Source organism: Eutrigla gurnardus (assembly GCF_963514095.1).
Source record: "Eutrigla gurnardus genome assembly, chromosome: 16".
NCBI classification, from domain to species: domain Eukaryota; kingdom Metazoa; phylum Chordata; class Actinopteri; order Perciformes; family Triglidae; genus Eutrigla; species Eutrigla gurnardus.
Window position 1 is genome coordinate 4,360,979 of NC_139927.1, and position 13,996 is coordinate 4,374,974.

The following is a 13,996-nucleotide window of genomic DNA, read 5'->3' on the forward strand; positions in this document are numbered from 1 at the left end:
TTGTGTTATAATAATAATAATAATATATGTCTTTCATCCCGTTTTGTGTAAAAAAAAAAAAAAAGACATTCAAAAGATAAACTTGGCGTTTGAAAATGTTCAAGAGCTCACAACAGATATCATAATGCTAATAATAATAATTGAGATAAGAAGACTGATCATCACTATCATTTCCCTTTGAAATGCAGATTGCTGGCACCGCGTTACCCCAAACCTGAAACATGAATCATTATTCCACAATATCCCACCTGCCCGTCAGAGCTGGCGAGGCCGAGGAAATGAATCGTGAGAGGAAGAGAGATGAAGGCGCGGAGGTCAAAGAGACAGATTGAAAAGATGTGCGATCTCAGAAAGGGAAACACAATAACGGCTAACCGGTGGGAAGATGAGTTTATCCACGGGGCCAAATTTAATTTCCTTTTTGAAAGAAGAGAATGAAAGAAGGAATTATTCTAGTTCTCTGTCTGAATGTGTGTGTGTGTGTGTCTGAGTGTGTGTGTGTGGGTGTGTGTGTGTGTGTGTGTGTGGGGGGGGGGGGTTTGGTAGAATAACTGTGAGACACAGTAACATCCAGTTATCAATGCGTTTTAATTAATTTGTATTTGTAACAGTGAAAACATGAGTTTAATCAAGAAAATGAAAGCAGCTAATCAGGGACTTGTTTGTGAACCAGAGGTCAGAGGTCATCAGGCCAAGGACCAGTATTGGCTTACAGCGACCCCTATTACATATAATTGTAATATAGTGTGTTCCTTATTAAATAATAATGTGTAGTGCAGCCTATAGTGCCAGATATAAAATGTATGTCGACAATTCTAAGCCATTACATTAATAATTCATATTTGAATGTTTATTTATATGTGCTTATTATAGGTTGTATTCATGTTAATGTCTATTTTTGGACAAATTAACATTTTTGTAAGAAGTTTGGGATCTAATCATTTCGAGTAACTCTGCAGACCCCCTAGGGGTCCCGGACCCCCCTGTTGAAGACCTCTACTGTAAACATAGGACTCATGAAACAGAACTAGAATTGTGCAATAGAGTGTAAACGGAGTGTGACGAGGTAGGTGAGGCGTCGGAGGTAAGAGTCCCAGGTAGACTCCAGAGGAGGGGGGGGGGGGGGGTTCAGAAGGGGGTCGACGGCAGGTGTTGATCTGAGTTTGGCTGCAGGTGAAAGGGAAACAGAAGTTAGACTCTCAGCACAAGAAGGCTGGAAGTGAACTCACTAATGGGGATGCAGTCTACGATCTGGCAGCATGGTGGTGAGGGAGCCCAGCATATAATATTATTATTATTATATAAAGCAGAGCCGGCTGTAGATAATACCTGGTGTCACTCCCGTAGGATGTGACTCCCACAGCTGGAAGTAAACATTAACTTCCTGTTATCACCTATCGGCTTCTGTAACGATCCTTCTGCAGAACGACCCTCGTTACATAAGAGATATCAGTGTGACCTAAAAACAGAGGCTGATGTGATTTTTTAAAGGGATTATTATTTATTTTATTTAAAACATAACATTAATGCCACCATTGGATGCGTCGTAACAAATTAAATACTGAAATTAATTTGCATCTTTAGTTCTTTGGCAGGTCAAAACAGTACAGAGTAAAAAAATATGATACAAAATTATACAAAAGAGAAGACAAAGCTACACATATCGTGACATATTTATGCTCGCTGGATAAAACATTAAAAAAGTTGCTTTTGCAGCTCCTCATAACGTCGGTCTTCCACATCGTGGTGAAAATCTCCCACGAGGATGTTCCTGCATCTAATAGAGTTTATTGTTCTCACAGCCACGTCATTTTTAATAAATCAGGCATGAATTGGAAAATGAGTTTATTTGTAAAAAGGATCACAGTGTGCATAAATATACTGGCTCCAGAAAGTCCGTTTCACTACACCTCCTCCTCATACAGCGTGCTCATCGACCCCCACGCCGTTGTTGAGCATTTGGTCTCTCACCCGGCCTCGCGGCGTGCTGTCGTCCTCCGACCTGCGCCGAGACGCCGGATCCTTCCATGGGCAGAAGGGCACGTAGCGGACCCAGGAGTGGGAGGAGAGGCGGGAGGTGATGCCGAAGGGGAGGTCGTACACCTCGTCCGTCCCCGCGGCGTAGCCGGAGACGTCGTCGTGGACCTTGTTCCAGGTCAGGAGGCCACGCTCACGCTTGGTCCCTAAGGGGTTAGAAGAAACTATCTGATACACATATGGTAATATAGCGCTTTTCTAGCTAACTAGCTACATTCAGACACTTTTACGTTCACACACATTCATACACTGATGGCAGAGGAGCCGTATCTTGGAGGAGCTGGGATTCGAACCGCCAATCTTCTGAGTGAAGGACGACTCACTCTACCTCTGAGCCACACATATGCACTTAATGCACTTACCAGGGATTGTGTTATCCAGGAAGAAGCCCAGAACGCCTCCCACGAACATATTGGTCGTCAATAATATGCGCAACACTTGGTCAACCTCTCTGACACCTGAGTTACAAAAAAAAAAACGACATTAAAAATACTCCCACGTTGATATCTAAGGGAGTTAAAGGACCGAATGCGAGCTGGCGATGACGTACCTGTTTCCAACACCTCCGGATTCTTCATGATATAGTTGGGAATGACGAGGGCGGAAAACATGGAGAAGCCGAAAACAAATATGTTCCTGGAGGAATTCATGTCTGTGAACTGTGACAACGAGAAATTCAGAACAGTGACAATTATACAATAAAATCATTTGTCTTTTCTAGCACCAAACAAATGTGTTCTAGTTGTGACACATCATGTAAATCATTGCACCAGGTGATGCATTTAAACAGGAATAAACACAGGATTGGGACTTTATGTATACAACAGTGTATATTTGAGTACCTGCAGGTTGGAGACTCCTGCTGCCGTTATGACCCCGAACATGATCAGGAACATCCCGCCCATCACAGGGGTCGGGATGGTGGTGAAGATGGCCCCGATTTTACCCATCATCCCCATCCAAATCATGAAAACGCCGCTCACGAGGATCACCATGCGGCTCGCCACCTGTCGGAACACAAGCCATTAAAGAAGTTTTGCCTGGTGTTTCTAACAAGGTCACGCGGAGGTCAAACCGCCGGTTACCTTGGTGATGCCCAGGGCCGCCACGTTCTCGCTGAAGGAGGTGGAGCCGTTGCCCGTGCCGAAGGCGGCCGCCAACAAGCTGCCGATGCCTTCGACGCCGATGCCCCGGCTGATGGCGTGCTTGGGCGGGGGAGGGGCTCCCGACAGCCTGGCGCACGCGTGGTAGTCGCCCACGGACTCGGCCATGGAGCAGACTATTCCAGCCATCATCCCGATAACACCCGCCAGGCTCACCGTCGGCATCCCCCACTGACCTGAAGAGTAGAAACGGTACTTAATACTACTTACTACGAAAAACAAGACATGTATTCATCCATTCTTTAATTGACTCTTTCATTTAATGTGCAATAACAAGAATAATATCAATATTTTGTTCAATATCGTCAGTCTGATTTTTATATTTGGTTGTTTACTGTTACTTATTTAATATATGTATTGTTAATTATTTTTAATATATTTACTGTTAATTATTTTTAATATATTTACTGTTACTTATTTCACATATTTATTGTTACTTATTTTTTATATATTTATTGTTACTTATTTTTAATTTATTTACTGTTAATTATTTAATATATTTACTGCTACTTATTTTTAATATATTTATTGTTACTTATTTTTAATTTATTTACTGTTAATTATTTAATATATTTACTGCTACTTATTTTTAATATATTTACTGTTACTTATTTTTAAATACATTTACTGTTACTTATTTAATATATTTATTGTTAATTATTTTTAATATAATACTGTTACTTATTCATTACATTTGTCCCGTTTTGCCTCACTATCCTCCTGCTGCTGTCATCGTGTACATTCATTGATAACAGATTATGTCATCATATCTACCGGGATACGGTATGGTGAACCAGGAAGCCTCGTTCAGCACGTGTCCCTTCACGTCGGTGCGAGCCAGGTGGCCGTACTGGGCCGGATCAGCAGGTAGGACGTCAGTGATGGTGAGAAGGTAGCAGACAAACCACGAGACTGAGATGCCCAGCAGAATCTAATCACAACAAACGTTACATATCTATAAATAATAGTCCAAAACAGCATGCGAGTGTATTGCAATGCCTTTCTAGAGGAACATACAGGCATGATCTGGAAGATGTACAGCTTGGAGGTGTGCAGCTTCCTGGCTCTGCTGTAGGCAGGAACAGGGATCGGTATGCGGCGGAGGTACTGGGAGAACAGGATGATCAGCATCGCCGTCCTGTGTGTGTGTGTGTGTGAGAGAGGAGCTGTCATTAGCACGATGATGCAAAATCAGAAACGAGTGATTACATCATCAAATCTGCCAAAATACTGCTGGTTCACAAGGTAAAAAACATCAATTTTTTACTTCCAAATAAGACATTTTTAGCCCTTTGTGTACGTACATGGCGGAGATGCCCCAGTGGCTGCCGACCTTTGCCCCCACCGAGTCGTACAGCGACAGGCCGATGAGGGAGACGGTGGGGGCGATGGTCAAGGGGCCGACGAAGCGCATCAGGAAGCCGATGAGGCCGGAGAACCCGATGACGATCTGGAGGACGGACGCCACCATGATGGATCCCTGCAGCTGCAAACAGGAAGGTCAAGGTCATTAGCATCAACACTCTCTCTCTCCCATTGGCTGAGTGACAGACTATAACACCAATGTGACCAGCCCCCGCCCCCCCTCCCCGGAGAGGAAACTACAGGAGTTAATCACGACTCTCCCTTCATGTTATCGTTGGCTTTCATGGAGTGTTTGTGTTGGCTCACCGTTCTAAGGCGGGTCTGCCAGACTTCAACGAAGACCGGCGAGGAAGTGTTGACCAGACTGGCGTTGTGGGTCCAGGCTGGACACTGATACTCCGGCATGGACAACATGGCCATGGCGGGGGTCAACAGGGCGAACGTGCCCCCCTGAAGGATGGGAAGCCTGCGAGGGTGACACAAACCGAGTTCAAGGAAGCCGCACGTCTAGGAGACTACAAAACAGGACATTATGCAACTGATGGTTACAATGGTTACGATCATTTCGATATCTTACTTTGAGCAGCAGAGTTTCCATATTAAACCGCTTTCACTAACGACCTGACGTGGTGATAAATGACCCGAGGTATCTGAAGGAAATTCCTAAACCGACTTCTCGTTAACTTTTACAGAAACAATAGAAAAACATCCTGACTGGAAACGTTACAATCTAGCATGGGAAGTGCACGGCCCAGGAGATCAGGTCACCAGGGGTCACCGCCCAGAACCCCCCTGGGACCCCTCTTTTTTGTGTTTTTCATGTATAGCAAAAGGAAAACTCCAAAAAACTTGTGTATATGTATTTCCATGCTTCATATATATTACTTTATATAATATTATATCTCTATATTGTATAATAGGTGAGTTATTATTATGGGTTTCATGCCTCTCCTTGCACTATTTCACTGTTTTGTCTCTTCTGTTTTATGTTTTGTATTTTAATTGTGCTAAATAAATCAACTTTTAGCCCTACTTTTGCTGTATTCTACTTATTACAAATCAATTAAAATTGAGGGCTTTGAGGGTATTTTATTAAATATTAACATCATGGTATGTAACCAACGTGTGTGGAAATACATCCCTTTAATAAAATGTGTGCTGGTACGGTGTTCACCATTAATGATTCGTCCCACCGCTGTTAATGAGGATCCTTTTAAGATTTTTTCACCACATAACTTGGTTATCGTTTTTGTGAAAAACAGCTGCCTGCGGCTGCTTGGAAATGGTTTGATAAGATGTTCGACTGGAAGCGTCAAGTAAACATGGCATAAAATCAAAAGAAACAAAAAGTGCTGGGAGGACCTCCCAAGTGTTAGGACACTTTAGTTAACGTAAATATATAACAATAAGTTTGTGGAGCTTCAAGACCGTAAAAGTCAAACTTTTTCTGCCACTCTGTCTTGTTTTAATAAGCCGGTCTGACCTGATGCCGAAGGTGACCTGCAGAATGGTGATCAGGCCGGAGGCGAAGAAGATGGTGTTAATGAGGCGACTCTGGGTCAGGCTGTCGTGCTGCAGGCAGAGACCCTCCGACAGGATGAGGGGGATGGAGGTCATCGCCCCGAACGATGTCAGGTAATGCTGCAGGGCGAGAGGACAGGGATGAGGATCATGACTCAATACCGATGTGCCTCCCCGCTTGTTACCGAGTGTTTTTTTTTTATTCAACTTTTTATTAAAAGAAAAAGAAGTTATACATGTTGCTATTATGTATGTATACATGTCATTAATCAAGAAAGAAACATTCACATCATTCCAAAATCACAGTACTTCCACACCTGGTAGGGACAAATAATTAGTGGTAGTGATAATTACAAAAATAAAAATAGGTAAATGCACAGCAGTCAATAAGATAGACAATAACAGCTGTAAAATTAATACATTTGTCTGGTACCAATAAAACATTTTCACATTTATTTGTATTAATGTGGGTTCAACAGACGCCTCGGGCTAATCAGAATTCCGACGCTCATTGAATACGTCACACGGACTGCGATCGGGAGGGTCGGCGATGGCAAGTACTACACCTAGTGGGAAATGTCCGTATAACCGGTTCGGTCCGGTTTGGCTTAGTATCAAACCGGTTTGAAAATGTTTAAACCGGCCCAAGCCTAGTCACACTCACCTGAATGGCCAGGAAAATACAAAGGTACCAGGGGGGAACATCTGTCACACAATAGGTCGGTTTATTTCTGTCTTCCTCTGTTTCGCTGCCGTCCTCCTCTCCTCTCTGGCCATCTTTAACACCCATCTGCAGAAAAACAAAAACAGTGAAAACATTTATTATTTTGATTAACATCTCTGTCAACGTCTTTCTTTATTGTTTGCAAATGTGTGACACACTTTTTTTTTACATGCTAAATATTACATATACATATACAACATACTCAATATGCATACTATTGTTCAACATACTTTAGTGTGACTACAGTAGAATGTATCTGTTTGGATATAGGGTCCAGCGTTTGCAAACTATAATAATTCACTGGAAATAGTGTTTAATAAGCAAGTGTTCTTTCTTATACATACTTAAAAAACTCACATACTGTTTGAGCATAATATATAGCACGTTACTATGGTATTTATGATAATGCTTTTAATTACATCCCACCACAGCTAACATAAAAACATTAAATAACGTTTCCCAACTCTTTATAATACAAATTATAAACAACTACTAATATATTGTTTTACATCAATCATCATCAATAATCTGGAAGGTTTTCCCTGATGATTAAAACATAAATAGGGTGTCAGAGTGAGAAAAAAAACAGGTGGAGGTGGATCCCCCTGGGACCCGAATGCCTCTTCAATGACAGATATGAACTATAACGCACGTTTGTGACGTGCAGCCGGTCACGTTCAGTCTGGTAAAGTTGCAGAAGCAAGAATGAAAAAAAAATTCTACAAAAAGAAACAAGTGGACACATGTTGTATAAATGTTAATAGGTAGTACAAGTTTTTTGTATTTACAATGTACTATTCTGATTGTTACAAATACATTAAAGTGTATTTTTTTCTCCTGGAACTAAAATCCCACAAGTCTTTCAACCTTAAGTATACTGGTACTTAGTAAGTAGTACTGGTAATACATTTGGAAGTATGTGAAAGGTAGAAAGTAATATAGCAAAGTAATGATAAAGTATATTGTCTATTAACTGCAAAGTATGTTTTTTTTAGTCATTGGAATAAGCCAAAAGTATAATTAAGCATATTAGTAGCACAGTAAGAATATATTCAATGTATAAAGCTTATATATTTTTAAGACACTAATAAATAATTTTTAATGTACTTATAATGCAAACAAAGTACACGTTAATTTGACTAATTAAGCATGTATTAGTAAATATAAAGCCATATGCTTAAAGTATACAAAATATACTTTAAGTCGTTCCACTTTAGCACATAATAGTACACTAAATACACTTCAAGTTTTCTACAATTTAATTACAATTAAAATATATTGAGTACAAGTTGTTCCAAAATAGCATGCTTCACGTTAACTAGTCATGAACACACTTAGAAGTATAACTATGATTAGTGTGGCTTCAAGTACACACAAGTATGTTAGATTTTAGTACACTAAGCACATTCATGTTTCAGCTGGGTTTAGTAAACAGTTATATAACGGTGCGTACTCCCGTTACTTGCTGCTGGAAGTCAGAAAGGAACGTCCGAAGTAGAAAATCCAACACAAACAGCTCAACTCGAAACTTCCAGCTTACTTTCTGTCTCCGCTTTTATCTGTCAGGCGAATCAAATCCAGTCCCGAGCTCTGCCTTCCACTTCCTGCCCCAATTAACCATTAAATGACCAGCTGTCCCCTCACACCAGTTCCTCTGAACCCTTCAAAATAAAACGCAACATCTGGATCTGTCTATGGAGTAGCTGAAGTGTCTTCACATCATTTATTTTTTTTTACATCATTTGCATTTTACACCGAATGGATAATGAATAATAATGAAATAATTAATGTGTCTTTAATGAGTCTAATAATATGAACAACACTGTGTGGCTCACACTTATGCAATGGCAGTTTTAGCAGAAGTTGCACAACTTTTACAAACTTCCAACTAAAACCACGTGTACGTGTGCAGCAGGATGAATCAGAATCACTGCTTAACAAGATGCACAATCAGAAGCATTTATATATAGATATATTGTCAACGCAAGGCACGTTTAGCAGGAGTCGTACTTACATCAAATACAAGCTTGGTGGCTGCATTACTTCCTCTCCCTGAAGTCATTGTTAATTCAGTACAAGGTAAAAAAAATGTTTTTGGCTTATTGAGGTGGCGTTCTTAAAAAAAAAAAAAAAAAAAATCTAGGAAGAAGGTAATTTTACTTTTCGAAGTGGAAAAAAAAGACGGACCAAATTCAGCTAATTTATCTCAGGATCAAAGTTCAACTCACTTATCATTCAGTTACATATTACATGTTAATACATTACTTATTTCACGTCGCCTTATACATCAAGAAAAGAGATATTTATTGTGTCTAGATATGAAAGAGGTTCAATAATATAATAGTGAACGGCATACTTAGATATGAAAGACAAACGGACTCACACAAGAACTGATTAATAACCCAGAAAATAGGATGGATAGTTAAGATTTATCACTTAAGAAATAAATAACGCCCAATTAAAAAATCACATTCATTTAATTTATTTATGTTGAGGGAAAAAACTGAAGCAAACTGACTTGCACGTTACCTCAAACTGTCACCGTGGAGTTGACAAGGACAGGAAGATGATGTGATAAGGAGATTTAAAGGCCTTCAAAGGGAACCCCCTCCCCCTCGCTCAGAGGGGGCGAGGATGTGGAGGATTGATACGATCTCTCCGTGTGATGCTGATAAATGCGTAAAGACGGGAGTACAGTCTCAGAGATGATGTGAAGAAGCACTCTAGTTTTAAGAGGGAGGATGCTATATAGGACAAGTGTCCCCTTCCTCCCTTTATTGTCTTTAAAACGCTTTCACGGGATTAAATCGGGTCAAACTGACCCTAAATGAAACAAGGAAGCACTTTGAGACACCATCACTTTTAGAATAATGCTCATATGTGCAGTCAGCATTTTATTCTGAAAGGATGCTCTTTGCAGAACTTTAATAATAACTTCATCCTTGCTATGAAACAGGCTGCCTTGTCTCTCAATCCACTGGAGAGGCCCCTTGGACTTTATGAGAACCTTAATGTATATTTAATGTATTTGGATGTCATATTTCAATATATTTAACTGCAGCCCCCCTCCTCTTCCCTTGTCTTGTTATTGTGATATGATTGTTGAAAAAACGTATTATTCAGGTGTTGAGTTTAAAGGAGCGATTCAGTCAGTTTAAGGGAAGATATTTTCAGTTCTTACTCATTAGAAAAAGAGAAGTGTGTTTCCAAATCAGTCATTGGGAAACCGCTCCCTCTAACAACTGTACATTCCCCCCAAAAATACAAATAAAGACATTTAACTGAGAGCATATAAAAGATACTGAGTCACATCCGAAGTCGCACATCATTATTTTGCACAATAGAACAGACGGACTGTGACACATTCTGACGGGGAAAAGTAGGATGACGACACGCAAACACCGGGGGTTCGATATCAGTCAGAAGACGTCAGCTAGCTCGTCTATTATGCCTTTTTATGGTCACAAGCAGTAAAAGACAGCTATCTGTGCAGATTTAGTACAGCATGATCCATAACTTTCTGTAAATATCATAACATTTGATCTGCATCCAAACAAGAGATCAGGTTTTACTGGAAACTCTGAGTCAGTTAACTGTATATATGTGAAATGAGGGAAATTCAGAGTTTTCAGTTCCAGAAAGAGATGATTTAATAATGGGCTCAGTTACCATGGTGACAGTGGGTTTTTTTTTGCCCACACAGCGTCCGGTCACCCTCAGCCTAGAATAAAAACCTCTGCCACCCTCATAATGCAACATATCTACAATCTAAAAGCTGCTGTTTTTAACATTTAAATCACCAAACATTAATTATTGGATCAGATTGAAAGCTGTCATGTCTCTTTGATCGATATATTAAAAACAAACTATATCTTTCATCCCTTCACTGTTTGTCAGATTAAATGTTTAAATGTTTAAAATAAAGAGTAACAAGTTACTTTTTAAAGCTAAATCTATTTTTAACCTTAAAATGAACCGAACACATTGTTATTGGGTCAGATTAAGAGCTTGCAGTCATGTATGTCCCTGTGTCTTTGATTGATATATTAAAAAAACAAACTATATATATTTTTCTATCTTCACTTTTTGTCCCCTCAGATTAAAGCTGAACAAAAGTTTAAAACACACAACTTTTCCATCCATTAAGGGAACGTTCAGTCTGGTAAATGATGAATTTAACTTAATAAAACTTTATCCAGTTAACTGTATCTTGTGCACACACATTCCATACATTCATATTTCCACATCCACTGAAATAAACCGGAGGCTCTATCTTTTCTTTACCTGTTGCCGTGGTGACTCGTGGCATTGGATCTCCATTGACGATGGTTTCTGCTCAGTCATCGTGCAAAAACTGAACTTCTAGAACCGAAAACCTCCGTTTCTCGTCTCAGGATCGACTCAACAAGGGTGTAACCACGTTATAGAGACACGTTACAAGTGCTGATGTCATGTCAAAGACTTTATTGTCACCATAGTAACGATAAGGAAACATGGGTTAATGGTTATAACTGGTTTCCAGCAAAGAGTTTTGCTTTTTTTCTTTTCAAAGCAAAGAAGCGCCGGCACATTTCCATTCAAATTGTGAAGTAGAAAAAAAAAAAAAAAACTTTGTTCCCGAGCTGCCGTTGAACTTTCCACCAGTGTGAGTGGCCTTGCAGACGGGAAAGGTTCAGTGCTATTTAAACAAGACTTCCTGCAGAGATTGTTATTGTCGAACAGCTTTAATCCATTTACAGCTTTTATTGCAACGTCCTGATTTTAATTCTGTTTTTGTATCTCTCCCTTTGTGTCCAAGGGAGAAGCACTTTGTGTTAAAAAGGCTCAGACACAGTCTCAGCTGGGTGTTTTTTGTTGTTGTCAGGGAACACACATGGAAATTAAACTGCAGCTAAACAGGAACACAAATTGAATATTTAGTGATCAATATGCACAACGAGCGAGTGAGCTCCTCCTGATAGGAGTCCACCTGGAGACGATCCAGTTTCTCTGCTCAGAAGGTGATGGAAATAAATGAATGGAGCTTCTTTTTAGATGCATTTTGAATAAAGAGGCTTTAAAAAATACATTGAAAGTGCTTGAATGTGCCTATAAATTTGCCATATGAGACAGGAACAAATGCTTTCTGCAAACCAGAAGGTGTGTTGAATGATGAGTTTTTTTGCATTTTGGTCAGGTTAGTTGCCAGATGTACAATAATTATCATATTTGTATGATCATTTTGCATCAAAATGCCCCAAAAGTGCCCACAAGGTACGATAATTTGACTTTTTTTCAAAGCGTTGTGCAGGTGAGACTGAATAAAAGCCGACGGGGCTCACAGGAAGAATCTCAATAAACATTCAGGCCAATTGAAGACGACACACTCACACTCGAGTCAGATTTCTGTGGTCGAGGCGATCGAGTGTGATCCACATTAGATGAGATGGAGGACTGTGATTGGCTGATTAGTGTGTTTGGGGGAGTCACATGAAAGTAATCCAACAACGGGAGAAAGCAAGAGTATAACACTTGACCTTTTGACACTATTTCATTGTGTTCCTTCTCCCCTCATAGGCAGCTTCAACCTGATTTAAAAAAATAAAATACAATCGGGTGACTTGTGTGTCTTGTGTTTAATTAAATCTGTAAAAAGTAAAGCTGTTCTATTAACCAATACATGTCATATCAGGAAATAGAGGATTAAGATTCTACATTTGTACTGTTAAATATTTATCTCTTGCGGTCATTCTGAGTGAGACTTTATCTTTTGACTCATGGTGGTAAATAAAGTCAAATAACATGGCAGCTCTCCAGAAACACAGCGGTGAAATGTTTGCTTTTCCGCCACGTCACTGCTGCAGGATCTCTGGTGAATGAAGCAACACCAGGTTTAGTCCAACAGTTAGCCTCCCAGCATACGTTGCCACAGAAACTGAGCCTGAACTATTGATTTTTCGCTATGGACCCAAACCAGCTGAAGACCAGAACAAAGAAGCTGATCCGGTGAACCTGCCTCGCCTGAGGAGGTATAAATAATGGCTGACTAACGAGGGGGAGTGGGAACAGGTGAGCAGGAGGTGAGGCGACCCCAGGACTCATTAGAGACAGGTGAAACTGATCAGAGGGCAGATTAAAAGGAGGGATTAAAACTAAAACATGACGCGGCTGAACAAAAATCCACAAAAGTAAACAAGCAAACAGAAAGAAAGCATTAAAAATCCTGAAGAGAAAACAAAATAATGTATAAAATGAATAATATCATTTAGTAAGAGACACGAAGACACGTCTTATATTTGAGATTATTCAGATTGAAATGTAAATTTGAATATAACTGCCCGTTAATGTGTAATTGATAGAGTGCAGTATGAAACATAAGGAGGTAACTGTCATTTCTCGTATTATTGTCATAATTTGGCTGAGAAAAATACCTTCCAAATCACAGGAAGTCTTTGATATATGAAAAGGTGAACTTCAATAATGAAGCCAACATTCGGTGTGGCTCAAAATCAAGTTATGAAGCAGTTAGAAGTGTAGAAACGCTGGTATTTGGGGTTTTGTTATTTCCGTCTCCTTGTTGTGATTTAAATCCCGGACAAACAAAGGTCACCTCTCACACCAGAAGGTCATCGTTGAAAGTCCCCTTTGAGCCTCGGCCTAAGGTTGGTCCGAACCTCTAAGTGACGAGCTCTAATATTGAAAGTAATCCAGTTAAAGTCTCTGAGCTGTCGCCATGCCGACCCCGTGCCGACGTGATGGGATCACTCCCGCGAGCGATGTTTAACATCAGTGTCAGTTTAACCAGAGAGCTGAAGGTCACAGCGGGGAAGAGGCTTCCATCATCTTTAATATCGCGTCAATATGAGAGACTTGGACTATTAAGGAGTTATATAACTCTGTTTATTGCATGCTAGGGAGCAGTGAGACAGAGGTATAAATCACTTAATGCATAGAAATGTGTGCATGTTTTATTAAAAAACAGGGAAAATCCTTTACAGTTTTGTGAGATTTGTGTTTTATAACCACCTCACCAGTCAGCCTAATTAGATAAAAGTTGCTCCTGAAGGTATTTTGCAAGTGTTTTTCCAAGTACTTAATCCATAATTGCAGTTATGTAAATGCAAGATATCCCCCCCGTGTTTAAACAGACGGACGAACACGCCAAGACCACTGAAACGTTTAGCAGTAAAGTTCTCCAGTACGCGGC

The 13,996-nt window shown here is 40.0% G+C and overlaps 1 protein-coding gene across 4 annotated transcripts; it reads right to left on the reverse strand.

Annotated features, from left to right (window-relative positions):
* Positions 1-604: 604 nt before the first annotated feature.
* On the reverse strand, positions 605-11,239 carry LOC311026574 (solute carrier family 23 member 2-like). 4 transcript variants are annotated; one of them, XM_084030216.1, is made up of 13 exons: positions 11,095-11,239; positions 6,751-6,876; positions 6,049-6,206; positions 4,872-5,031; positions 4,505-4,686; positions 4,218-4,338; positions 3,975-4,131; positions 3,123-3,376; positions 2,880-3,044; positions 2,588-2,696; positions 2,400-2,495; positions 1,972-2,183; positions 605-1,167 (listed from the first exon to the last, which is right to left on the reverse strand). In XM_084030216.1, the coding sequence occupies exons 1-13, from the start codon at positions 11,152-11,154 to the stop codon at positions 1,129-1,131; spliced, it is 1,839 nt and encodes a 612-aa protein (XP_083886342.1). In that variant the 5' UTR covers positions 11,155-11,239; the 3' UTR covers positions 605-1,128. The 4 variants fall into 4 exon arrangements, with proteins under 4 accessions (XP_083886342.1, XP_083886341.1, XP_083886344.1 ...); XM_084030215.1 differs by lacking the exon at positions 605-1,167 and having other exon boundaries at positions 1,430-2,183; positions 11,095-11,238; XM_084030218.1 differs by lacking the exons at positions 605-1,167; positions 11,095-11,239 and adding an exon at positions 8,264-8,357 and having other exon boundaries at positions 1,431-2,183.
* Between the last annotated feature and the right edge of the window lie 2,757 nt (positions 11,240-13,996).

Coding starts and splice junctions, on each gene's coding strand:
- LOC311026574 (XM_084030215.1), bottom strand. CDS start 11,154: ATGACTGAGCAGAAACCATCGTCAATGGAGATCCAATGCCACGAGTCA. Junction 4,339..4,504: donor CACTGGGGCATCTCCGCCAT/GTACGTACACAA, acceptor ACACACACACAG/GACGGCGATGCTGATCATCC. Junction 4,132..4,217: donor ACATCTTCCAGATCATGCCT/GTATGTTCCTCT, acceptor TGTTGTGATTAG/ATTCTGCTGGGCATCTCAGT.